The sequence below is a fragment of the Coenobita brevimanus genome, chromosome 53, assembly GCF_032717465.1.
Source record: "Coenobita brevimanus isolate Jiangsu-jjx chromosome 53, ASM3271746v2, whole genome shotgun sequence".
Taxonomy (NCBI): domain Eukaryota; kingdom Metazoa; phylum Arthropoda; class Malacostraca; order Decapoda; family Coenobitidae; genus Coenobita; species Coenobita brevimanus.
In genome coordinates this window covers 42,641,088-42,668,811 of record NC_137006.1, presented here as the reverse complement: position 1 = coordinate 42,668,811, position 27,724 = coordinate 42,641,088, and the positions used below count along the sequence as shown (strand labels likewise).

Sequence of the window (27,724 nt, the reverse complement as noted above, 5' to 3'; positions counted from 1 at the left end):
TGTTGTTTGGCTGGTTCTGTGTGGTTGTGGCGACTCTGTGTTTATATGTTTGTGAAGGGAGATGATGGATGGATGGAGGAGGAGGCATAAGGTCGAGATGCTCCGTGTAGTTTTGGCCAGTGGTTTGTTTTCCCTCGTGGGGGTGACGCAACATGACGCTACGAAGATGGGATGGGTCTTGAGTTGACGCGATGAACTGTGCCTCTCATCTTTGCATAATCCGAAGTACTTTTGCGATCAATATTTGCAGTCTTACTAAGGTGGATCATGGTATTAATTTTTGGTCTTTATTTATTTATTTATTTATTTATTTTTACCTTATTTCTGTGCTGGTTCAGTTGGGTCCCAGCGTGGCCTAGCGTAAATAATTAATTTTTCTTTATACTGAACTGTTTATTTGACCGTTTTCAGAGATTTGGTAGAGCCTGTGAGTGTTTGTCAGGCATCGAGATTATGAGATGTATTTTCACTGATGTTCCTTGTGTGTCGAGAAAGGTCATATGTGTCTAAAATAAGTTCGAGAATCTTTGAGTGCCTTTCCAGCGAGAGCAACGGGCTACAGAAAGAAACTCGAGGATGTGTTTGAGATTCACGTCTGTCTGAAGATGGCAATGGTTGATTTGGCAGGTGAGGCGGATATATTATTTCTTACCTAAGCCAGTGATTTTGTGAGTGTAGGTACAGCCGGAGTTGACCTACTGATTGTTGACATTTAGAGCGCCATGAATCTACTACTTGATTATTGGTATAAGACAGGACAATAACAGAGGAAAGGTTTGGCAGGTCGTGAAGGAAAGGCCTGAACAATGACGATGAAAGAACTGAGCCCTGTACAAGATCGCTGGATAGTATGCTAAATCTGGAACTTGGTTTGGGTAGAGCATGAGAGCTTGTCTGCCTAGGAAATTGACCAACCACTATTATTGTCTTCCATGTTTGTGCCCAAAATTCCGCTTATCAAAACTTTTCGTGGTGCTGAATTAAAAGAACTGTTATTTTTCCCCCCTCTTTCCTTCTTTCTTTCTTGAACTGGCTCTGTTTTGAAGGTCTCTGTTTTGTAGCTTATTAATACACACCAGTTTATTAAGGTGATTGTTTGTTCCTTCTTGCTGTGGACACCTTTTGCCGTTCAGTAAGGCTTCTTGACTTGGTGGGGGCGGGTGTAATGCGTGATTTTTCAAAAACTGTTTTTCATAACCCACTGCTGTTCGTTCTATCAGCAAGTGTGTCTGCAAAGTTTTTTTCAGTTGCTTGCTTGTTTTGTTTAGTCCATGAATAGCGGTACAGGAGTTTGTTTGTGCAAGGATTTAGCTTCTACTGGGGTCGGTTGATTTATTTCTCTCCTTAATCTGTTTCTAGTGATATTCTTTGACGGGAGATGGTAGGATTGAAGATTTTGGGGGTCATGTCACTAGGGATATAGAATTAACTGACTTATTGAGGGTGATGATTGCTTTGTTCTACGTGAGGATGGTGCGGAACGCCTTCTTGTGGTGGCATGGATACAATCGGGCGGGTCGACTGCCTGACTGTCCCTTAATTTATAGCATACCTCCCCCGGAAAAAAGAAGAAGGAGAAGAAGAGAGAGAAAAGAAAAAGGATGGTGTGGACTGCAGTGGGAGGGTAACTTAAGCCTGTAGTCCACCGAGTTTACGTTTGAGATGAACTTGCAGCAACAACAGCAACAACAAAAGCAACACTACCTCCACCACCAACAATAACAGCAACAACTACTACCACTACCACTACCACCACCAACAACAACAACAACAACAAGAACACTACCACCATTACCACTACCACCACAACCACCAACAAGAACAACACTACCACCACTACCACTACTACCACCACCATCACCATCACCACCAACAACAACAACGACTACCACCACCACCACCATCACCACCACCACCAACAACAACAACAACTACCACCACTATCACCACCACCATCACCACCACCAACAACAACTACACTACCACCACCATCACCATCACCAGCACCAACAACTACCACAACCACCACAACCACCACCACTGCCTGCAAACATTTCTCTCACGTCTCCGCAGTTACGACGATCCACATTCAAAAAACATCTCAAACACTTCCCAGGATAAACCGTTCTCCATATCAACCCATTACTTTTGAAAATACTTACCCATTAGTTCTGAAAATACTTGAGTTCTCTTATATATTCCACATTATTCTTCATTCTGTTTTGGTTTTGGAGTGTCTGGTGTCTTTACTGAATTAAAATGCGCTTATCCAAACGATCTTGTACGCAGATTTCCTCTCAGGCTTCTTCGACTCACTCCCGGCGGAATATAAGCGTCTGGGACTGGCTGAAACAGAATACTAGAGTTGACCAGACGAAGAGAGGGTCAATGATAGGGGTAACAACACTCTCGGGCTCCCGCTTCTCACCCTCGGTTTAGTAAAATCGTCTGGCGTCAGCTGGAAGAAAGCAAGAGAAAACGCGACTGTGAAAAACTAACCCCTTCACTACCACCAAAACCTTTTTTCATTCTCGGTTATCTTGTCACCAGACGATTTTATTCAGCTCTGGAGAGACTCTTGGAACTGGAGGGGTTAGGTACAGCCTTCAAGAACCCCTCCACCACCAGGACAATCTCCCCAGCTGAGTAAAATGCGTGGTCATAGTGAGAACAGAAGAAATTATGATTGAAAGTGTTAAGAGAAATACTTTGAGTTGGTTTGGCCCTATGGAGAGGATGGAGAGCGAGAGACTGACGAGAAGAGTGTATGTGAGTGGGGTGAAGGGGGAGAGAGGAATAGGGAGGCCAGAGAGGAGGATAGGGAGGCCAAGGATGAGATGGAGGGATGAAGGAGAGAGATATATGAGGGAGGGGGGGGGGATAAGGTGGAAGGAGGGCCGTCAAGTGGCAGAGGATAGGAGGACGGAGGTGATTTGTTTGTGGCCACTCCTTAAGGTAATTGAGGCGTCTGGCAATAGATAGACAGAAAGACAGACAGACAGAAAGATAGATAGACAGATAAATAAACAGATAGAAAAACAGACTATAAAAAAAGGGTCAACGCATCGATGGGAATAAGTCGAAAGTTTTTACAATCTCACACAAACAGGGAAGGGCTAAATTTTTCTCACGCTTCCTCCCCCTCTCCCCCTTCCCCTTTCCCTTCCCCACCTCTCGTCCTTCCATACAAACTACTATATAAGAAGTGATGGGGGTCCAGTGCTCAGTTGCTGCTCTGTACAGTAACCAGGTAAGGCTTTGTCTGTTGATTAAAGAAAGGAAACGAAAAACAAAAAATCAGTGACCCACCTTTGATTCCTTCAAGTAGAGTGACGTGTTTTTCTGCCTTGTTGTTATTGTTATTGTAGTTATTGTTAGTGTTATTGTCGCAGCTTTATCTGGACGTGAACCCAGTGGACTGCAGGCTAAAAATATCCTTGTCCTGCAGTCCACCATCATCCTTTTCGGGGGATAGGGAGGGAGTTGAGGGACGTTTGTATAACCAGGCAGCTTCGGAACCCATACATATCGGTGACACCACCAGAAGGCCCCCCTCCTTAGCACCTGTTTGTCCCTCCTTATTCTCGTTAATTACAGGTGAGGATGTTCAGGTACGGAGAGAATTTTTGAGCTGGGGGGGGAGGGGGGTACAAACAGCCTTCATAGTTCCCTTCACAACATTTTCCTTTGTTCCTGTGACGTCTTTGCTCCTGTGACGTTCCGCTACTTAAGACAATTTTTATCTAACTTAAGTCTCCTCCAAGCTTAATATAGTCACCAGAAGACAATAATAATAATAATAATAATAATAATAATAATAATAATAATAAAGAAAGAAAAGGGATACGTCAAAGGAATGAAGGGGTGAAGCTGAATGAAATCGTCTTTACTGGGGTCCTAAGAGAAAAAAAATAATAAAACATGTGATGTACGCAATATACTCCTTTCACCTTAACTTGGCCCAGATTTTCGTCCTTTTGCAGCTTATTTCACATAGCTCAGTGGCGGAATAAGACAGCGCTATGGCTCCACCTCCTTCCCATAGCACTTCTTCGTGACTAGCGCTATATATGAGTGTTAATCCATTCGGCATTCAAGGTGGAGTGATGGCAATTTTAGGCCAAGTTTGAGGGAAAGGAGTATAGTGTATTTTCCTAACCTCTCACCTCTTTAAGCTCGCAGGATGGCTAAATGTAGACTGGAAGGCTGATCTGACTAGTAACCAAGGAGAATCAGGCCTACCTCATAAGAATCATCGACTTTTAGGCATAGTACTGAGCTTATGAGAGTGGCCCAGTTCCCTCAGATGAAGGCAAACTGACTAATATCATGCTTTAATGTTAATCTGTTGTTACTAATCAGGAAGGTGGGATGGTAATATTAGGCCAATTAGGATGGAAAGACGGCAATTTTAGGTCAATTTGGATGGACAGATGGCCAGTTTAGGTCAATTAGGATGGAGAGATGGCAATTTATAGGTCAATTAGGATGGAGAGAGGGCAGTTTTAAGTCAATTAGAATGGAGAGATGGCAGTTTTAGGTCAATTTGGATGGAGAGATGGCAATTTTAGGCCAAGTAAGAGGAAGAGACTGCAATTTTAAGCCAAGTTAGAGCAAAAAGAGTATAGTTTAGTTCACTATTGGCTTCTCCACACGAAACTGGCCATCTTAGGGAGCGCCTCTCATAGCGAAGGAGTTGATCAGTGCTGTTTCTCACCTCACAAATCCTTCTTTCTTTTCCTTTCTTTTCCTTCGCCTCTCCTGCCTCCTTAGTTCGTTCGTTCGCCTCTCCTTCCTCCTTAGTTCGTTCCTTCGCCTCTCCTGCCTCCTTAGTTCTCTCCTTCGCCTCTCCTTCCTCCTTAGTTCTTTCCTTCGCTTCTCCTGCCTCCTTAGTTCTCTCCTTCGCCTCTTCTGCCTCCTTAGTTCTCTCCTTCGCCTCTTCTGCCTCCCTAGTTCTTTCCTTCGCCTCTCCTGCCTCCTTAGTTCGTTCCTTCGCTTCTCCTGCCTCCTTAGTTCTCTCCTTCGCCTCTTCTGCCTCCCTAGTTCTTTCCTTCGCCTCTTCTGCCTCCCTAGTTCTTTCCTTCGCCTCTTCTGCCTCCCTAGTTCTTTCCTTCGCCTCTCCTGCCTCCTTAATATTCTTTCTTTGCCTGACAGCTCATTTTTGGGGCTAGGCATCTGGGGACCCGCATTCTCATCGATTAGAGAAGCTCCCTAACACCTTTTCCTAGGCGATTCATTTTGTTTTGTGCCAGGATGGGTGGCATGCGGGCACTACTCCTGCTGGCTTTGGCTGTGGCGTCGAGGGCTCAGTGGGAGGCTAACAGCGACAATGGACAGGTGAGTTATTATAGGTGTTATTAGTGTGAGGGGGAGGCCGAGGATGAGGTGGAGGGATGGAACTGAGAGGTATGTGAGGGAAGGGGTAGTGAGCTGGGAGGAGAGTAGTCAAATGGTGGGTGACAGAGCGACTTGGAGGCGTTTTGTCTGTGGTCACCCTTTGCGGGATTAGGGCGTCGGGCTGTAGATAGATAGATACATAGATTATTAGTGTGATAATGGACAGGTGAGTTATTAATTATTAGTGTGATAATGGACAGGTGAGTTATTAATTATTAGTGTGATAATGGCCAGGTGAGTTATTAATTATTAGTGTGATAATGGACAGGTGAGTTATTACAGGTATTATTAGTGTGATAATGGACAGATGAGTTATTAATTATTAGTGTGATAATGGACAGGTGAGTTATTAATTGTTAGTGTGATAATGGACAGGTGAGTTATTAATTATTAGTGTGATAATGGACAGGTGAGTTATTAATTATTAGTGTGATAATGGACAGGTGAGTTATTACAGGTATTATTAGTGTGATAATGGACAGGTGAGTTATTAATTATTAGTGTGATAATGGACAGGTGAGTTATTAATTATTAGTGTGATAATGGACAGGTGAGTTATGTCAGGTATTATTATCAGTCAAGTTAGTCCTTCAGTCAAGTTAGTCCTTCACTCAAGTTGGTCCTTCAGTCAAGTTAGTCCTTCAGTCAAGTTAGTCCTTCAGTCCAGTTAGTCCTTCAATCAAGATATTCCTTCAGTCAAGTTAGTCCTTCAGTCAAGTTAGTTCTTCAGTCCAGTTAGTCCTTCAGTCAAGTTAGTCCTTCAGTCAAGTTAGTCCTTCAGTCAAGTTAGTCCTTCAGTCAAGTTAGTCCTTCAGTCAAGTTAGTCCTTCAGTCAAGTTAGTCCTTCAGTCAAGTTGGTCCTTCAGTCAAGTTAGTCCTTCAGTCAAGTTGGTCCTTCAGTCAAGTTAGTCCTTCAGTCAAGTTAGTCCTTCAGTCAAGTTAGTCCTTCAGTCAAGTTGGTCCTTCAGTCAAGTTAGTTCTTCAGTCAAGTTAGTCCTTCGGTCAATGATGATGATGATGATGATGATGATGATGATGATGATGGTGATGATGATGGGAAAGATAAAAAGACGAAAATAAGCTAGTGGAAAATAATAATGATGATATGATGATGATGATGGGAAAGATAGAAAGACGAAAATACGTTAGTGGAAAATGATGATGATGATGATGATGATGATGATGGTTGCTCCCGTAGGTAATCGTTCACCTCTTCGAGTGGCCTTGGGCAGACATCGCCAGCGAATGTGAGCGTTTCCTGGGACCGAAGGGATTTGCCGGCGTTCAGGTGAGTCGAGGGTAATTACAGGTGACCTAGGAGGCACAGTAACACCTTATCCTCCTCAGCGATTTATTCTACGTATTACCTCCTAGCAATCTCTTTTATTTGTTATCACTGTAATATTGAAGTACAGCAAGTGTGGATAAGTACAAATGGAAGGGATGGTACAGTGGCAGGAGAGGCAGGTAAGGCAGATGTGGTACAAGGAGAGGTAAAAAAAAATATATAAGAACTCCATTTTTGTAGTACTGTATAATCTACATTCCTTACAAGCAATGATTTTTTTTTTTTTTTTAGGTGTTTCAAATCTACCTTTAGCCTTAAGGAACTGCAGACTACGACACACAGTAAATGAAAAGAGCACTTACATTGCAAGAGCATTTTCCTGGTGTTTACTGCTCTCAACATGACCTGTCAATTTAGCTGAAACTTACCGCACGCTGGATGCACTTATGTCGCTTTATCGCACAATAATTCCTGCACGATGGCCATCTAAACACCACGGATATCTTTTCTGATCATTTTTAAGTCGGACTAATTCAAGTGCAGCATGGAAATCTACTGCTTTGTATCACCCAATGTTATGTCATCTGTTCACCTGTTACAACACGCTTTTTCACATACACTTAGAAAATAAATTGAAAATCACATACTAATACTTAAAAAATTATTACAAAGTTCCATAATCCTACACTACAGCTTCACTCATTTATCGTATATTTTTATTTCACACTTCCTTTAATAATAATACACTAAGCAAGTGAGCAAAGTGACTGGTATGCACGTATTCCCTCTCTAAACACCGAGTGGTGAAGAATGTCTGCTGAGATGTGGAAGAGAGAGAGAGAGAGAGAGAGAGAGAGAGAGAGAGAGAGAGAGAGAGAGAGAGAGAGAGAGAATGACAATAACTTCCATCAAAACCAGATACAACCGTGCCAAACAACAGCGTCAACAATCAGGAGGTATATTTACATTCCTCGAAGCGATGTCCCACACACACAGTGCATTTAAGTCTCCATGTTACTTCTCCACCTGGTGCATTGAAGTCTCCGTTTTACTTCTCGTGGGGCAGAGGGGATAAGTATGGAGGGGACAACAGATGCAAAGATACGGTAAGTCTGGTTGAAAAATATCAGGTTTGGAAATGCATCGGATGTGTCGCTACAGGTGTCGCCCCCCAGCGAGAACGTAGTGGTGTACCAGGGTGAGGTGACGAGGCCCTGGTGGGAACGTTACCAGCCAGTGTCATACAACCTCAACACTCGCTCCGGTAACGATGCGGCCTTCAAGGATATGGTGTCCCGATGCAATGCTGTTGGGGTCAGGTGAGGTCATTTAATGTGTCACGATGCAGTGCCGCTGGGGTCAGGTATGAAATTATGGATATAGCTCTCTCTAGATAGATAGATAGATGGATAAATAGATAGATATAGATATAAATATGCCACCAACTTCTTACCTGCAGGATCTACGCAGACGCCGTAATCAATCACATGAGTGGATGGTGGCCGACGGGAACTGGAGCGACAGGTGGATCATCTTTCGACGCAGGTGCTCAGTCCTACCCGGCAGTCCCGTACTCCGGTTTCGACTTCAACGATGGCAACTGTCAAACGGCTTCTGGCGATATTGAGAACTATGGCGACGCTAATCAGGTGAGTGGATGGCTCAGTATTAGAGGCACTATGTCCACTGTGAGGATATAACAGGTTTGACAAGACTTGGACCCTTTTATAATGACTTTTGTAACACGGGATTTTGCTCACGACCATCAAGTGATCCTGACCGACCCGGTGAATCACACACACACACACACACACACACACACACACACACACACACACACACACACACACTGCTGTAGGTTGACGTTTGGGAGGAAGTACATGCATCTACCTTCATCAGGTATCGAGTGAACAAACTTTTCTCGTATTCAGTACCTCTTCAGTTTCCACAAGCTAACGGTATTATGCACCTATCAATTTTATGTAGATTTCCTGTGCTAGCTACCTACAAACTTCCTTCAGACATAAGCAATGAACTTAAATTTACCAGTCAACTCTACGCACTATACATTTTTTTGTGTGTGTGTGTGTCTGATACGTCCATTTTGGGCTAGAATGATTTCCAAATATGACACATTATCTGTTTAAAGGTATTAGACGACTGGGCGAAGCTTAAATACCTTTCACTTTGCCGCCTAAACTCAGACTTTGATCGTTTCTCTCCCGAAAGACTAATACCGATACGAATGTTAGGAAATGTGGGTCGCTTCTTAACGAATACATCTGAAAACCAAACCGCCTGTGTAAATATGCTAACAGGGTCATTGGATGGTGATTAGAACTGTAGGGTACTCATAATCAAAAGTTGTGTTAATTATTAGGAGAGCTCATTGGAAGACATGCATTATCTTGGGATTTTGTATACGTCATAGTTCACATACTCCCATAAATAACTACAATAACAAATCACTGACACAGATTCAGCCTAACCAGACTAAATTCCCTTGACCAAAACCAAATCACTCCCATAAACTCATATCCTGCACTCAGACTCATTTCACTCACCCAAACTCCCATCACAGGACCAAGTTCAAATGATTAGCTCACTCAGATCACTCGGACGAACGTAGGTCACACACCCAAACTCATATCACTAGCCCAAATTCAGTTCATTAACCCAATCAAAAACCCCAAACTCAAACTAACCAACATTAAGATCACTTACTCAAACTCAGATCCATCACATAAACTCATATCTCTCAGCTAATCGCAAATCGTCCACCCATACCCTAATCACTCACCTCAACACACATCGCCAATTCAGGTGCGCAACTGCAAGCTGGTGGGCATGAATGACCTCAACCAGGGCACCGAGTACGTGCGGGGCAAGATCGTCGACTACTTCAACTACCTGATTGACATCGGCGTGGCTGGCTTCCGTGTGGACGCCTCCAAGCACATGTGGCCTGGCGACATGAAGGTGGGTGCTGGGTTGGAAGGGGTGTTGGGATAAGTTAGGCTATATTGTTAGGTTAGGTCAGGCTGAGTTAAAAAGGTTAGGTAAGATCAGTTACTTCATCTACTCGTACACGATTGACGTGAATGTGGTGTCGAAGCAAGTGGCGTAGCCAAGTCCGGATGGATGGGGGTGGAGAGGCAAAGGTAGGACTAAGCCCTATTTTGGGGGAGGGGAAGCTTACATTATCCACATAATGAAAGACCCAAAATATCAAATGTGGAGGCCAGTGTTGGGGAAAGATCTGAGGGGGGGAGGGGGTCCGGGCCCCCCAGACTTCCCAGTAGCTACGCCACTGGGTATGCAGGGGTACAGCGTACTCTTTTTTAATGGGGGAAGCAACGTACACCCACAATTATAATAGGAGTTCCAGCATATCCCCACTTTTTTTTAATTGGGGGTACGGTACACTCCCACCATTTTAAAAGAGATAAGGCATCCCCCCCCCTCACACTGATTGTAGGAGGAACAAGAATCATGGGGAGTATCAGCATACTCTTTCTCCTTCCTTCAAAAGGAGAATTATGGTATGTACAGATTCGTTTTGGCAAGCAGGGGTAATAAAGGAGATTACAGAAACTTCAGATCTAAGCTACGACAAGGAATCGATCATAAACTGATTCCAGATTCCCATCAATGCTGTCCAGTGTTAAGGTGGTAGTCTGAAGCTTTGACAAACTACAGGAGGCACAGTTCACTAAAGCTGATAAACTCTGGTTCATAACAAGGACTCCTGTATGTGGGCTGAGATGGCTTGATGAGAGTTGGGAAGGTGAGGGTAAAGGAGAGCTGTTGATGTAGGCGCGGTATGCCTTAGCGATAGGGATATATCCAAGTCGTCGTCTTCTCACTCTTCATTTTCTTCTTCTCTTTCAGATCATCTTCGACAGTCTAAACGACCTCAACACAGCCTACTTCCCCGCTGGCTCCCGCGCTTTTGTCTTCCAGGAGGTTATTGATCTCGGTGAGTAAGTCAGCCTCTTCTTCCCTATATTATTCTAAGTAAACCAAGCCAAACCAAACCTAACCTAATGAAGTTTTACCTAATCTGACCGGACCTAACCTAAACTAACCTAACTTGTTATCGAACCTAACCTAACCCAACCCAACCTAAACTAACTCTGCCTACCCTATGGCTCCCGTACAGGTGGTGAGGCAATCTCCGGCTTGGAGTACGTGGGCAACGGTAGAGTGACGGAGTTCAGATATGGCAAATTCCTGGGCGAGGCCTTCCGTGGCAACAACCAACTTAAATGGCTGGTCAACTTCGGCGAGGGATGGGGCATGCTGGACCGCCATGATGCCCTGGTGTTCATCGACAACCACGACAACCAGCGAGGCCATGGTGCTGGTGGGGACATGATCCTCACCTTCCGCACATCCAAGTGGTACAAGGTGGGGTTCTGTGGGGCATCTGATCTAACTTAACACTGTCTAACATAACCTGCCCTCATCTGACCTAAACTAAGTAACACTGACTGTTCCAGCCTAACCTCACCTAACTTACCCTCGTCTCACCTGAGCTAAACTAACATTATTTACTCTAACGTAGCTTAACCTGACCTGTGCTCATCCCCAGATGGTTAGTGCCTTCATGCTGGCACGACTCTATGAATACTCCCGCTAACCTAATCTAACCAAACTTCTCCCCATCTAACCTACCCTGGCCTAACCCAGCTTACCCTCTCCACGTCTAACCTAACCTAACCCATACCAATCCAACTAATCCTGTAATTGTGCCCAGATGGCCACGGGCTTCATGCTGGGATGGCCCTACGGCTACACCCGCATCATGTCCTCCTACTACTGGGACCAAAACTGGGTGAATGGCCAGGATCAGAACGACTGGATCGGACCCCCCATGGACAGCAGCGAGAACATCATTGGCCCATCCATCAACACAGACGACACTTGTGGCAACGGGTGGATCTGTGAGCACAGGTGGAGGCAGATCTACGGCATGGTGGAGTTCCGTAATGTTGCCCATGGTAGGCGAATCGTTATTGGACTCTCGCTGACTCTTTCTTACAAGCATACCATATAAATCTCACGTAATCTATTTCAACCTAACCCAGACTAACTTAACCTTATTCTAGCCTAAACTAACCTGATCTAGATTAAATGTAATATAATCTAGCCCACCGTCACTAAATCATGATCAAACCCAATCTACCCCAGAGTGGTAAATAATTTAGTCCCATTATATCTCTTCGATGGCTTTCAAGGGCCTAGGTCATGGGAAGATCCAAGGCGAGGTTTCTGTAATTCAGATCATTCGAGTCACAGGGAAACCATACGAGACCAGCCAACGCTTTTGACAACCTGTTACAAATAAAGAAAATGAACAATTTTTTCCCCAAATGAAACATAAGAACAAAAAGCTTTCTGCAACCAGAGCTGAACTACTGAGCGACCGAGATGTCTAGCTTAATATCAAACCTAACCCATCCTATCCTAACTAAAGGCTAACTTTCCTAACCATATCTAACAACCTAACCTAACTCCCAGGCACCGACATGAACGACTGGTGGGACAACGGCAACAACCAGATATCCTTCTGCCGTGGCGACAGGGGCTTTATTGCCATCAACAACGACGGATATGATCTGACAGAGACACTGCAGGTGAGCGATCTCACTCTCTCTCTCTCGTGATCCAATTAATTTTTCTCTGAATCCCCACCTGTCATGATATATAATAACCCTGATGATAATGATGGTGCCATTAATAATGATCTCCTCACCTTAGACATGCATGGCTGAGGGCACCTACTGCGACGTTATTTCCGGGTCTAAGAGTGACGGGTCCTGCACTGGCAAGACTGTCACTGTGGGATCAGATGGCACAGCCTACATTGAGATCAAGACCAGTGAGGATGACGGCATTCTGGCCATCCACGCTAATGTAAGTTATATTTCGGGGTACAAGACGCATGTTGTGGTATTCCAGATGTAAGATGCATGTTGTGGCATTCCAGATATAAGATGCATTTTGTGTATTTCAGGTATAAGATGCATTTTGTGTATTTCAGGTATAAGATGCATTTTGTGTATTTCAGGTATAAGATGCATGTTGTGGCATTCCATATGTAAGATTTATGTTGTGGTATTCCATTTTAAGATAACTGTTGTAGTACTGCAAAAAAAAAATTAGGCATGCTCGTATGTTGAAGCACTTAATATATGAAACACAGGTAATATTCCACATCTAAGATATATGTTATAGTGTCCAGTATAAGATGCATATCACATTAACCCCAACAGACTAAGGACATCAAAATTATGTTACTCTTGATGCTCTCACATGGGTTTATTCTGTGGAGGAAAGGTCCATGTAGTAGTGAGAGGGTTAACGAATGCAAAAGCCAAAATTCCTGTTTGAAAAGTGTTGCCTGAGTTAAATAAATCCATCTGAAGATACCAGTAATAAATAAAAAGCCGTCATCGTAGTAAAAGGCTTAACTTCACACTCTTTTCTCTTCTGCAGTCGAAGCTGTAAGCAAGTGATGTCCCGACGCCATCACCGCAGAAAGTCAGAGGCGTGAAAGTACAAATTTTCCCCATCCAGTTATCAAGAAATTTACCCAGTTCTTCACAGTCGTCTAAAAAAAAAAAAAAACTTCAACAACTGCCATCCACCACCTTCACAGCAAATACACCACAATGCAAACGACTGATGTTCAGGAGGGCCCAAATAAAGTCGAATTTTCGTATGTGGGAGCTTAATTAATTCCTGCTCTTCTCTTATGTTTATTTGACCTGAAACTGAACATGTCTTCTCTTCTCCGTGTCCAGAGTGAGATTACAGGGCTGTCCGCTTGATATTCCCATTTCTTCTGAAGTGGAAAGATGATGATTAGAACAAGATGAAGGTGATGATGATGATGATTAAAATAAGATGATAAGTGTGATAAATGTACATTCTTTTGGATCTGTGATTGTTGGTTTGAGAGTAAATTTAAACGAGTAGGAGTCATATGATCAAGGAGTGCGACCAAATGTGATCCTGATTCGAAGACTGGTTTACATTTTTTGGTAACCTAATGTCTCTCAAGTATCAGCGACTGGTTACACTCCTTAAATGTCTGCAACGAGTACCCGAGCCCCGAGCCCTAGATTGCATGTTGGTGTGTGTGTGTGTGTGTGTGTGTGTGTGTGTGTGTGTGTGTGTGTGTGTGTGTTTTATGCAAGGAAGAAGGAACCAAAGACCAGGAGCCCGCAAACCGTTCCTTCCAAGAAAGAAATAAAAACAATTCACAAGAGAGCCAAATTCAGGATCCGTTCGAGCTAATGTGGGCCTCCGTCCAGAAAGGGGCTGGGTCTCAACATCAGGGTTGGCCGGGGAAGGCTTGGTATTATGGCTCGCGACTGTACCTTCAAACGATTTTATTCACCTTACTCAAAGTTTCCTGTATTCCAGAGGCTAATGTAAGCTGTATATCTCACCTTTCCACTTCAAACGGTCTCTCCTCAGACTGATAAGAGTGTGTGGTAGCAGCAAATGTGGATGTTAGATGTTAGTTTCAACTGTACTGGGAATTAAAGGAACAATATCTCGAACTGAGGGTGTGCATGATGTTGGGTTGTGAGGTGTGGAAGGTTGTGAGGTGTGGGAGAATGTGAGGTGTGGGAGAATGTGGGGTGTGGGGTTGTGAGGTTAGGGGTGGCGAGGTGTGGGAGGTTGTGAGCTGTGTGGTTGTGATGTGTGGGAGGTTGTGATATGTGCGGTATGTGAGGTGTGGAGCTGAGGGATGTGGAGCTCTGAATGTGAGTCTGTACGGTAAGGGGCAGATTGCAGGAAGAGATTGTCCCCGTTGAAGAAATTCTGGAGGAAATTTGTAACATCTTAGAATTTGTCACGAGAGAGAGAGAGAGAGAGAGAGAGAGAGAGAGAGAGAGGATATCCGATGCACTGTGTCCAGTACAAGTTTCGCCCATGCACGATTGTTCATAACGCAACTGGCCTGCGTCAGGACAACATTACTACGTCAAGAGGTGCAGCTTTGCACTTATTCCTTCCATTTGGACCTTCGCCCTTCCTTTAGGTAAGATTTTAAGCGAAATTCTCAAGTAGCTGTTGATTTTTAGGTCGTGTATTCGAGAATCAGAGTGACGGAAGTTGGGAAACAAAGTGGTAAGGCATTACACTGAAAGCAGGGAAATAAACTGAAACTATGGAGATCCAGGGAATCCTATACAAGAAACAGTGAAGGTAAGGAAGCATACTAGCACAGTGAAGACGGAAGCTACATAATGAAGGAAAGCAGAGTGTAGATGAGGAAATAGCATGAGGGTATACCGAGATTAGAGGCAAGCGTAGTGAAACTGTGATTCAAAGTGAGGAAACATATTTATGAAGACAAAGTAAACTAACGAGAGAAGTAAAGCCGTGCCTCAGAGTCTCAGTACCAAGGTCTTAGGGAAGCAGGGGTCTCTGGCAATTTTAGCCCGGTAATGATGTGACGAAAGAAACCCTGAATTTAGGCATAGATAATACTCTGTTGGTAAAATAATGCCTCTTTACTAGTTCAGTGACAACATCGTAGTTTTATAAATGATATTCGTGTGTTTCGGGCATTAATTTTACCTGGCTCTTGGTAACTGGTGAGCAGATACCGGAAAGTCTGTGCCGTGTTCCCCGAAATTTGTATGTTACGGCGCAACAACAGCAAAGTGCAAACAGCTTTTCCTGCACAAAATATCTAGAAAGGATACAGTGCTATATTCTCACAGATACAAGGCCCTTAACATGCGATAAAAGAAATTAAGGACGGGATTCAGAATACATGTAATATTTTGCGTTTATTTACAGAAAACAAGGGCAGAAGGCTCGTATTCATGCTTAGGGGTTTCCATAGGGTAGCACTTAAGTTAGTTAGCAATCATGAACATAAAACTAGCACTAGGGTTGATGAAGCAACGGAAAGCCCAAAGAGGTCAGTAGGGATGGAACATGGCTGCATACATACCAATGCCTTGATGCTCGGTTACTCACAAATACTATGGAAATTTGAAGGTCTTCCCCCCCCCCCCTAGAAATTCCTAGAATCGCCATTAGTGTGGGGTTGTGGTGCAGGGTTGTGGTTTAGGGTTGCATGGTGTGTGGCTGTGGGGGTATGGGGTTGTGTGCTGTAAGGTTGTGAGGTGTGGGGGTTGTTTTGTCTGTGAATAGTTGTGGGGTTGTGTAGTGTGGGGCTGAGATGTGGGTGTTATGTGGTGTGAGGTGTGGGATTGTGAGGTCTGGGAGGTTGTGAGGTGTGGAAAGTACATTGTGAGGCATATGAATTTGCCCGAGATGTGGAGCGGGGAGTTGTGAGACAGTTTGGTAGGATGTAGCCTTATATGGTATGAGATAGGGATGTTAATGTGGAATGTGATGAGGGTAATGGTAGGTATGTACTCATTATATGGAAACTCATAAAAACAAACAAAAAAAGTCTCGTACTCATCGCCTACCTTGACACTATGAGTATTTTTCCGGTGTGCTGACGTCCATATCCGGTGAGTCATGATGGATACAAAGGACGACGGAAAATGGTGACGTACAGGACGTCGCCATTCAACGTGTGCAGTACGGGTTACGCATGGGCTGTAAGTGGATACCAGACCGGATACCCTCGTTTTAAATTACTGTAGCTTTTTTTTTCCAAAGAATGGTATTTTCATTTGAATATGTGTGAGAAAATATATTAGAATTCAGTTGACGATTAAGCTTATTACTTGCTTTTAAATATAGAGTATATTGGAGTGCGGTACGACAGTTTGAGCGGCAGCCAGGCAACAATAACAATAACACGGATCAGCTGACAAGTGGAGCGATAGTAAGTGATTATGGGGTTCAAATTCCTTGATAATGTTATCGTATTCGTTCTGTTTTTGATCGTTTGGTTGCTGTGCCTCCAGTGAACTCAGCAAGCGTATTTAATAAAGTTTAAGCATAGATCTTCCCGGGAGTATGTGGGCTGAGGCTTGGAAACAACATTCACCAAAGGGAAGGTTCATAGTATGCTACGTTATATCCGTAACTTTCGGTGTATTAAAGTACTTTCGACATTCAAAACGACTATATATTGAAAGGCTGCTGAAAAAAGGTGCGTAGAGGTAGAGCTGAAGGAGAAAGCGAGGTCAGGAAGACTATAAGTGAAGGATACCATGGAGAAGTACTAGAGGGAAGGTACTGTGGTATTGGCAGGGAGGGATGGAGATGAATATTGAGAGGATCTACGTATTTTTGAAGTGAATGTCATAATTAATCTGTGGAATTGTGTTTGTGGCAATAGATAGTGAAAAAAGTCAATAAAGCACTGTATTTGCTTAATGTATTGGTTATTTGGTTCATCATCTATTAATGCTGTTGCTTCCCAGTAGAATTATCGTGAAATTCTGATAAATAATTGTGACGATTTTCAGTGGTGTAGGGAATGGTGTGGGAAAGCTGTGCAACGATGCCATGCAATGGTGAAGTATGTTCACATCACACTCACATCTACAGCAAAAATTTTAAGAATAACACATGGTTGGGCCAGTTAAAGTTTGCATTTTTGGCTTAGTAAGCATAGGCTTACTGCTGATTATGCTCATCTATATAGCTACTGTTTTTTTTTTTTTTTTTTTTTTTTTTAAATACAGCATTCACAGTGCAGAGTAATAGTTTGTTATTGTACTGTGTTACTCACCTTTGACAATAACCACTCACTCTGATGATATTTTTAATTTTGTTTGTGCCATCATGACAATTTTATTTACCTTAAGGTAGACCTTTTCAAATGAAGGGATTAAACATAGCCTTCATTAACCCCTTCACTACTGGAGTGAATGGTATTTCTGGAGGAAATCCAGTGAGTGACTACCAGATGCAAGGGATTTAAGTTCGCTTGAAGCTGTAACTGGGTCACTTTCTCAGTTTTTATAGAAGTTGTAGTAGATACCAGCAGATTTTGTGGTGGTCACACACAGGTCAGTCTTAAGACCATTGCATTTGGGTTGTAGATTGTGTTAGAGACCTGTAAAATCATGGAACTGGAAAATGTGCGACCATAGTTAGTAGGTTTGTGTGTATGGTGACAGAATTTTAAAATTGGTGACAAGCAGAACCAGACTTTTCATAATTTTCCCTGGTTTTCTAGAATGATTTCAGGTACCAGTATATTAATTGTTGTTTTTTTTTAAATTGTCAACTACTTGTTCACTAATAGTATACAGTTGTGACTTATGTATCATGGGTTGCCATATTACAGATTTGCTGTATGATTGATATGATAATGTTTTTATTCAGAGAGAGAGAGAGAGAGAGACTAATTATTTTAGTGTACTGTACTTAGAATATGGTGTATCTTATTTTAGTGTACTGTATGGTACAAGAGAGAGAAATTAATGATTTTAGTGCAGTGTGGTACTATATAGAGATGTACATTCCAGGTTATGGATGAAAACTTATCTTGCCGTGTATGTCTTGGGGACTATGATGGAGGGAACCACAGCCCGGTGCTGCTGCCAGCCTGTGGCCACACCTTCTGCGCCTTCTGCATTGATCAGCTCTACATGCAGAACAAGAGGGCCTGTCCTGAGTGTAGGAAGGTAATAAGAAGGAGCGAGCAAGCCTCTGATGGCACTCACTAATGGTATACAGTCGTGACTTCTGTATCCCTCGATTATCCAATATAATAGAGCTAAAGGCATGTCCGGATATGGGCAAAATCTGGTTAAGGAGCAATGTCCTCTACTGTACCCATAACCTGCCTATTCCCAACCAATATGTACAGTACCCCTCCTAATTTTGGCATTGTTCTTTGGACTTTCAGCTGTATTTAGACATCAAAACACACCTGGGAATCTCAGTTATAATGCTAGACACTAAAAAAACAATGCATAAACAACAAAAATCCACAAATATCCTACCTTTATGTACAATACCCCTCCTAATTATGGCAGTGTTCTCCGATCTTTCAGGTGTACTTAGACATCAAAACACACCTGGGAATATCCTGTTTAATCCTAGATAGTGTACTAAGAAACCAATGCATAAAGAGCAAAATTCCACAAATATCCTGCCTATAATGTATAATATACAGTACCCCTCCTAATTTTGGGAGTGTTCTCCGGTCTTTCAGCTGTACATGGACATCAAAACACACGTGGGAATATCCAGTATAATCGTAGACACTAAGAAAGCACTGCATAACAGCAAAGGTCCACAAAAAATCAATGAAGAGGATGGTTGCAATAGGTATTTTTAACTCTAGAGGGAGCCATAAGTTTTCAAAAAGTTTCTGGGACAACAACAGAGTGCTGGCTGCCTCCGCAGCACAAAGAAAAACTTTCCCACAGCCAAAAATGTCCCTGGCAGTTGGTTATATTGGTATAAATTGCATACCGTCATCTTCGCTGCTGTTTATACTATAAGGTAAGCCAATAAAAACACACAAAACTGATGAGTAAAAGTACAGAAATGTAGTGAGAATAAAGTTGTTCAAGAGTAAAAAATACCTTCATATAACTTCCCAACATCCTAGCACAAAATTTTACCTGCACCATGCAAGAGCTAAGCATATGTCCAGATGCAGAATTTCATGAGCTTTTGTGTGGTGTTTTCAGAATTTCGAAACTTCTGTGATGACAGAATGTACTGTTATCTTTGTAATTGTTACCCTCCTTGGCTTCTATCTAGTTTTTATCAAACTAGAGGAGTTAACTGTAGCCTGTCTTAAATCAGCTAGAAGTATCAGGACCAAGAATATAATATAGTTTAACAAAAAATATATTAAGTTCAAGGGGCTAGACCATTCAGTCTGAGAATGTCTTTTATCATGTTGTTCTTCCTGACATCAGATATTTTTATTCAGCCCAGAGTACAGGAGTTTAATAGATGGTTCCAGATATCTGCCAGCACTCTGTCTCTTTCACCTCAGCTTGGCCTGAAGTTTCATACATTTTGCATCTTATTTCATGCAGCTCAGTTAGAGAATAAGATAATGCTGTGACTATCCTTTCCTTAACATTTAGTGACGCATCAAATTCCAGTGCTTATCTGTTGTTACAACTGGGCATTCTGTGTAGTTGTTTCCCTTATAATTGCATTTTTTTTGCAGGTGTCCTGGACTTTAGATGAAGACTGAGTATATTACACTCTTAATTTTAACTGTGTTTTTCAGAAAGATGCTGTACAGCGAGCATCGTCATTGCCAGTAAACTACAGCTTATTGGGCATTGTTCAAGCCCGACTGCAGAAGAGCAACCAGCAGGCATCCATGCGACTTCCCAGCCCCCCATGCTCAGGTCGACCTCTTAAACCCCCACCTTCGGAGTCTCCACCCACACCTCGCCCTGCAGCTCCTCACCCCACCTCGCGTTCCACACCAGTTCCCACACCGAGGGTCACTACTTCCCTGTCAGCAGAGAGAGTTGGACAGTGTGGCTCCCCTCCTACCTCAGCCTCACAAGTATCAAATTCACCACCCATACCTCGCTCTAGGCAGTCTTGCTCAGGAAGCCCAGCCAACCGTCACTCCTTAGCATCATTTGTACGAGCTCAGCGTCAGGGACCAGACAGATCAACTAGCTTTTCTTCGGGTTCCATCCCAGCGGTACGAGCCCGACCACCACTGAGTTCAGTACGGCGATCACGCAGTCAGCAGGGGACAGATGTTTGCGACCTTGCCTCCTCTCTAAGCCAGCTGCAGGTTGGATCTGCCAGGCGGCCGCAGCACTCGCCTCATCGCACATCGCAACCTAAGGACCATAAGGTGTTACAGGAGGAACTGGACTTTCAGATGGCAGTACATCTCACATTCTGCAAGGTACAAGACAGCTTTGTTTGCAGTACAATAAGTCCTTGTTATATGTCAGGGTTGTGTTCCAAAACTTTTTTTTTTTTTTCTTTTTTTTTTTCAAGAATGAGCCTGTCTTCAGTCACTCACTAAGGATTTTCAGACATGAGGTGCTCCACTCCTGCAGTGAAGCCCCATATTAAGGCCCTGTACTCCTGCACCTGTCTAGTACTTTTGTCCTTGTTCCATAGTACTGGTACCGTACTGTCAGTTGGGGGATATTGGTAACTCGGCTTTGTAGGTACCAGTACTAGTACTGTTGGAAACGTAATGGGCAGTCTTTGTGTGATTTATGATGGCCCTAATTAGAAAGAGGAACATAAAACAGGCATCACGTAAAGATGACCTAAGCTGTATATGTACCGTAGTTAGTTACCGGCATCTTCCATACTATACTGATTGCACTAGTAGCTACTTTAATGATTTTTTGCACTTCATTACTGCATTTCCCTCTCCTCATACGGTAAGTGTTAAAAGTGGGCCTATCATTCCACTGCATGTACTTCACACATAAGGCATATCTGTCACTTTCTAATGCATCATATCAAAGAGAAGCATCTGTGGGCAGAGAGACATGTGAAGTCAGTCTATGCTTCTATATATATATTGAGCAGTAGAATAAAGTGAGAAGTAGAAGAGGTAAAAATTTAGGGAAATTTTTAATCCTAATGGTGTAGATCATCCTTATTTAAAGTTGTTTCACTCAAAATTGTTTCTCAGTCAGGTCTTGCCTAGAGCTGTTTTGTTTGCAGTAGCATGTTACCCTTATACATCCTAGACTCTGCCATATTTTAGCTTGCCTACGAGACTTTATAGCACCTATTTCACAACAGTTTATAATGCATGTTGCAACTTCGTATCCTGTACAGTATGGAGGGAAACTTTGTCAGTACCAGACATACAGTATATACAGTAAATAGCATCATCATCATCATCCAGACCTTCTTTCCTACCCTAGGGCAGGGTGAGGAGTAGCAATGTCCAGACAAACAAAAGAGAAATCTCAAGATGTAGTAAGCATATTGTACAGTACTGCCATGAAACAGGTGTTATGGAGCCTCCAGTTCCACCTATAATATGGTCATAAGTGAGGGCTGACTGTGCAAGGAACAATAACTACCTCTCCTTATTTGCCTGATACTTCTCTACATCCCAAGCCAGTATCCATGCTAATTGATTTAACCCCTTTAGGTTGGTGAGTTGCTTTTAATTTTATTTTTACTGCCTTCACACGATTTTACCCAGCTTTAGGAGGGATCTCTAGTAGTGAAGGAATTAATGAAGGCTGTGTCTAACCTCCCCCAAATCAAAGTCTGTCTGAAGCTGAATATAATAATCTGGAGAGGGCAACAGTAAACTTAACACCATTAGTTATATATTATTGGATTGAAAGAGTATATCCACTTGTTTACCCTCCATGATACTACAGCATTTCCCCTTTAACCCTTTCCACCCAATGATATCTTTCTCTGACTTTATTAATAATACTCCCAGGCAGCTTAATTCAAGTTAGTGGAGATTTTTCAAGTTGGAGGGATTTCAAATGGCTGTTGTTAACCTCTTCAGTAGGGGTGTTCACCATTTGCACACTCGATGTAGTGCTGCCTTGGGTGTCTGCCTTTTCCTTTCTTCCATCCTCCCTCTTCTGTCTTTCTTTCCTTCACTCTTTCTTCTTTCTTCTGCCTACAGGTGACTTTACAACCAAATGGTTTCCTGTACACCAGGAAACCATTTACTGCACTGAGTGGTAACCATATAACCAAATTATGGCATCTGGTGGTTTAGTGGGTAATTAAGTTGCTCCAATCAGATTTAGCCTGTTTAGGTTTACATCCATGGGGTGGTTGGGTGTGTTGCTCACATAATGCCACTCAGGGATGAGTGAGACTGGTCACTTTCATCGTAAATGTCAGGACCAACTTGCCTAGCCGCGGGTTCCTACGCCCCTTATGGGGCAACATAGGGTTGGATGATGGATGATGATGGTGATGATTTTTTTTTTTTTTTTACTACCTCCAGATGATTTTATTCAGCTTTGTAGATACTTGTCTAACAGGAGGGTTAGATACAGTTTTCCTTAATGTCGCTGCTGGATATCTGTTTGAAACTGAAGAAAATGATCTTGTGGTAACAGTAAAATGAATAATACATCACCAAATTGAATGGGTTCATCTCGTCATGATGAGAAATTGTTCCTAAGTTGAATAAAGTATTATAGAGGTAAGAAGACTAAACTATAGCACCATCATAGTGAAGGGGCTGTTTCTATCCACTCCTGCTGATTTATTCATCGTTGTTGTTGCTGCTGCTGCTGTTGGTGCAGGAAAACCAGGCACTCCCAGAAATCTTTTTGAGGACAAAATATTGAAGGATTGTCTGTGTTGATAATCTCCTCTTTGTTTATTGATTCATTTACACCTGGTCTACCATTACCTTTTTCCATGTAGTTGTTACCTGAGGCTCATCACATTTTGAATTCAGTGGACTGAAGGTTAAAGTTACCTTTCTCCTGCAGCCCACCATCCTCCATTCAGGGAATCAACGGGGACTTGAGGGACATGTGTATAATGAAACAGCAGAAGCAACCTGTTTATATTGGTGCCACCATATGAAGATGTCCCTCTCCAGTACCACTGTCTTCTTCTTCATCACCCTAACAAATAATTCTGGCATTTGTTCATAGCTTCTGGCAGACACCTTAAAAAGAAAGAAAAAAAAAAAAAATCGAGTATATTAGGGCTTGTAATCTCATTAACTTAGGAAGCTTTCTGGCAACTCTTCCAAAGTTATATATTTTCCAGTTAACACCTTTATTGACTCTATCGGATACATTTATGTGACGCTACTGAATGTGGTGAATATTTTTGGCATATCAGATAGAGCCAGAAGTCTGGGAGCATGAATGATGAGTGAATGGAAGCGTGGACCATAGGATTGGGCAAGCTTAGGCTGTCAGGATGTTGCTACTCTTCACCCTGCCCTAGGATGGGAAAGGAGGTCCAGACGATGGTGATGAACACCTTTATAATTTCTTGTGGGCCTCTTCTTATTATTATTATAATTTTTTTAGTTTGCTGACTCTCATCTTAAATGTCAGGACCAGCTTGCTTTGTCCCGGGTTCCTACACTCCTCGTGGGGCGACATAGGATTGGATGATAGATGGAAGGATGGATTTTACGATTGTCATAGTTTATACATAACATCCTTATAATATTTTGTATGCCATTTTTTTCTTTTTTCTTTTTTTTTTAATTGCCATAGGTTGCATAAATAACCTACAAGAAGATGCTGTATAATTGTTCCAAATAAAGAAGTAAACTAATAAGGAAGAGGTGCTAGGGAACCTCCTTAACTGATGGGAATACAGTCCTAAGTCCTTGTTATTCGTTAGCTTCTTTGGCATTCACTTTTGCACTTAATCCCTTCACTTCATATTCTACTACTTTATTCTTGCATTCTTTGGACAATTTTATTCGACTCTGGAAACATCTGTTGCATAAAAGGGATATATTGAGGCAATATATCCTCCCCATGGACAAGCTTCTCCTAAGGTGGCACACACAAATTTTTAAATACGTCACCAGATTCAGGGGGGTTAAGTCTATAATAAATTGCAAGAAAAAGACACTTTAAAGTCCCATTACTGCCTAAAAAGTAAATTTGCCTGCTTCCCAAAATTTACAGTTCCAGATGTATGGAAGAAGTTATAAGTGTATAGGAAAATTGCACCTTAAAATTCCATTACTACATGTAAATCTGACTCACCAGTTTCCCAAGATGTATAGTACGAGATGTATGTAAAGTTTTTATATTATGCAGCACATCCTGGACTGTTACTAAGGTCTACCTCGTGGATTACAGGAGTTACATTGTACAACCACCCAATGGTGTTTGGGTCTGCATTATTAAGACTGAGCATGAAGATGTGGACAAGCTCTCAGTTTTTTAAAAGTAATTTTTGAAGCATGTGATGATGATTGATAATCTAAACTTTATGAAATATATATGACTACATTGTTTAATGTGAAATGCAGATCGATCATGGCAGACAGTTGTAAGTGTTCCACAGTGACTCAGAACTGAGAGCTTGCTGTTACTTTCACTCTCTCTTTTAACAAGTCAGCTGTTAGAAGTCCTGGTCAAAGTGAATGACAGCTTTGTTGTGTGCATGAATTTACTGGAATCCCCAGTAGGCAGCTGATTTTTTTATCATACAGTGTTTAACATTACATACCTGCCCTTAACATCTTTAACCTGATATACATTTTTGTTTTATTCGTGCTTTTCTGTTTTATGTTTGCTGCTTTTAGATTACTTCATCCAGCTTGCAGGAGGTATTTTACAGTGACAGGATACAGTACTATAAATGAAGGCAATATCTAACCTCTCATTTTCAGAATTTTCTCAGCCTGAGTAAAATTGTATGAAAGTATGATGATAAAATGATGAAATGTTATCCACTCGTAGTAATGTGAATGTCAGAGTGGTGGATACAGGCCAGCTACAGCAGACCCTCATTACACAGTGAACTGGTGTGTGATGAATTGCTTGTATGATAAATGGAAAAGTTAGGACCTTTTTTTGATATGTGATAAACTTTTCACCTGTGTGATGGTTATGATCCTGTGCTGATCCCAGCTGGTCAATATACAATCACTGTTTTCACTCTTACAGTTGCCTTCATGCTTCTACAGTCATTTGTTCCAAGATGGTATTTGCATTCATCACTATTGGTTGTGTTAGTGGCAGTGCGGGATCAATAGCGTGGTGTTGGAGTTCAAGCAGAAAGTGAAGTGAAATAAGTACCAGTATATGCGGGTTGGAAACATTTTAAGACTTATTTTTGGTGGTATGGAGTAGGCGAAGTGCAATAAAGTGAAATAACAACCAGTTTAGGTAAGTTGGAAGCATTTTTTTTTTTTTTTTTAAGATATTGTTGGGTGGGTGACTTTTGGCCAGAAATGTATCCCTATGGAACCCATGTTATATTGATACTGTACTGTAATAAGTATATGACAACTCATTATGCAGTAGATTTTTTTCAAATTCATCCTCATCATAAAACAATGATGTGCTGTACTGTGGGTTGAATTGTACAGGAAGAGTGAAACTTACCATAAATTGATTACCTTCCTTAATACTATGACCTTTGTGTAGTTGATTGGCATCAGTTTATAGCCTTCTTCTTCTCCTTTTCTGTTTTACTCAGGACCCAAGACATCGCCATGATGACCACACTGGCCACAGTGGTCACTGTTGGCAGTACCCAGCTGATCATGACCTCAGCACTGCCCTTGCCCTCACACGCACACATCAGGTGAGAGAGAGAGAGAGAAAGAGAACTACCTTACTTAAATATTTTATTAACTAATCAGTATACTATATGCACGTAATGGTTGACTGATTCTGTAAACTGTACACTTAACTCCTGAACTACATCATTATCTTGTTAAGTAACCAGAAGTTGATTGAAGGTAAATAATTTTCTCAGTACAGTACATTTTCATGAAGAGTGCAATAGTAGAACATTTAGAATGTCTAGCTTTGATGCCATTCTAGCTGGCAGATGTATATTAAGCATATCGGTTAAAAAAAATTGTGCCTGGAAGGCTAATCCAAGATTTTTGGGCTTGAATGATTATAAACAAGTGTCCATTTCTCTGAAGATACTGTTGATAATTCTCCCTCCTTTGAGATTTCTCTTTCCATGTTTTCAGGTTCATACCTTCCCATTTTTTTTTTTTTTTTTTGAGGATCATACTGCACCTCGTTTGTAGGTAGGAAAAATGGTGAGGATGGTGATAATGATGATTTTTTATTTTTGAGCCACATATAAACACAAATAATTTGCTTTCCAGGACTGAGCAAAGGGAATGTTTGGTTCGAATGAACAGGGTGACCGTGGAAGCCCAGGACAGGACTCATCATCTCAGGTTACCAAGGGAGTTGGAATCTACCTGATCTTTTCACATCATTAACCCATTTGGCCTAAGAATGTCTTATTGGTTTTGTTCCTGCCATCTCAAGACAGTTTTATTCAGGTTAAGAGAGACTTGGCAGTTTGAAGGGGTTGGATGTAGCCTTTATTAACCCCCACACCACTAGAGATCCTACCTAAGTTGAATAAAAGTATCTGGAGATAGCAAGAATGAAATGAAAAATACATCACTGGCATGAAGGGATTAAAATTCCAATTTAAGTGAACATTATACTCTTAAAATGCATGTCTGTGATATTTTGACCAGTCTGTACTTATTGAAACTATATTATATATAGTTTTAGTTTTTTCAATATTTGAGAATAAGTAATGATACTAAACTACACTGTATATATAATTTTAGTTTTTCCATTACTTGTGCTTAATTTTTAGATGATATGTTGCTATCGTCTGCTAGTGAGTGCTGAAGTTTGTGTGATAATTCCTGTGCCTAATAAAGTTCCTTAGATCACTTCTGATTTTTTCTTCCTGGAGTTCATAACACAAGAAATCCTTTATTTCTTCACTAATTGAACTGGTGGATAAGTGAGATATGAGTAATCCTCATAATGTGACTGAAGTGTGAGCATTCCAAGATGCTGTGACGAATCCTTCCTCTCTTCTCGGTTGAATTTGGCTTGGAGCTCACTAGACCTGGCCTTTGTAGCGGCAGTAATTCATACACACCTACACATTTTTTGACATCATCAAACCAATTGTACACATTCTGTATTAATAGTATGAACTGTATATGTGTAGGCTTCATATGTATTTTTCGCATGTACTGCATGCATGTACTCATAGGCAATCATTTATCAGAAAGTCCATCTTCTTTTTCTGCTTCTCAGCTACCACAGGATATCAGCAGTGAAGACACATTTCCAGAGAAAGAATAGATATGTCATTGAGTGTCCTCTTACTACCACCAGCTGTTCCATTTGTCTCCAATAATTCCCAGTGATCAGCTACAGAGTATAGACAAAGGCCATCTTCTCACTGGTTTTGGAAACTTTCTAGCACCTCTTACCAGCTTGTTTTTGTGCATGGAGCTAATTAATAGTATCTTGTACACCAATTATATGGAAACTATACTGCTATGTAAATCATTAAAATATCATGCATTAGAACAGTAAGGCATAGTTTGCAAGATAAATTGCTAATGTGCTAAAAACCTATGCTGATGAGAATAATGGCATGTAGATTCCACCAGGTCACTTACAC

The 27,724-nt window shown here is 41.9% G+C and overlaps 1 protein-coding gene across 1 annotated transcript; it reads left to right on the top strand.

Moving 5' to 3' along the window:
* Positions 1–5,262: 5,262 nt before the first annotated feature.
* LOC145400811 (alpha-amylase 1-like) lies at positions 5,263–27,173 on the top strand. The gene is made up of 15 exons (XM_080273247.1): positions 5,263–5,337; positions 6,596–6,685; positions 7,847–8,004; positions 8,145–8,334; positions 9,509–9,664; positions 10,577–10,664; positions 10,848–11,095; positions 11,445–11,688; positions 12,209–12,324; positions 12,449–12,604; positions 16,461–16,520; positions 18,118–18,276; positions 19,851–20,495; positions 25,736–25,843; positions 26,385–27,173. The coding sequence occupies exons 1-15, from the start codon at positions 5,263–5,265 to the stop codon at positions 26,388–26,390; spliced, it is 2,499 nt and encodes an 832-aa protein (XP_080129373.1). The 3' UTR covers positions 26,391–27,173.
* Positions 27,174–27,724: the final 551 nt, after the last annotated feature.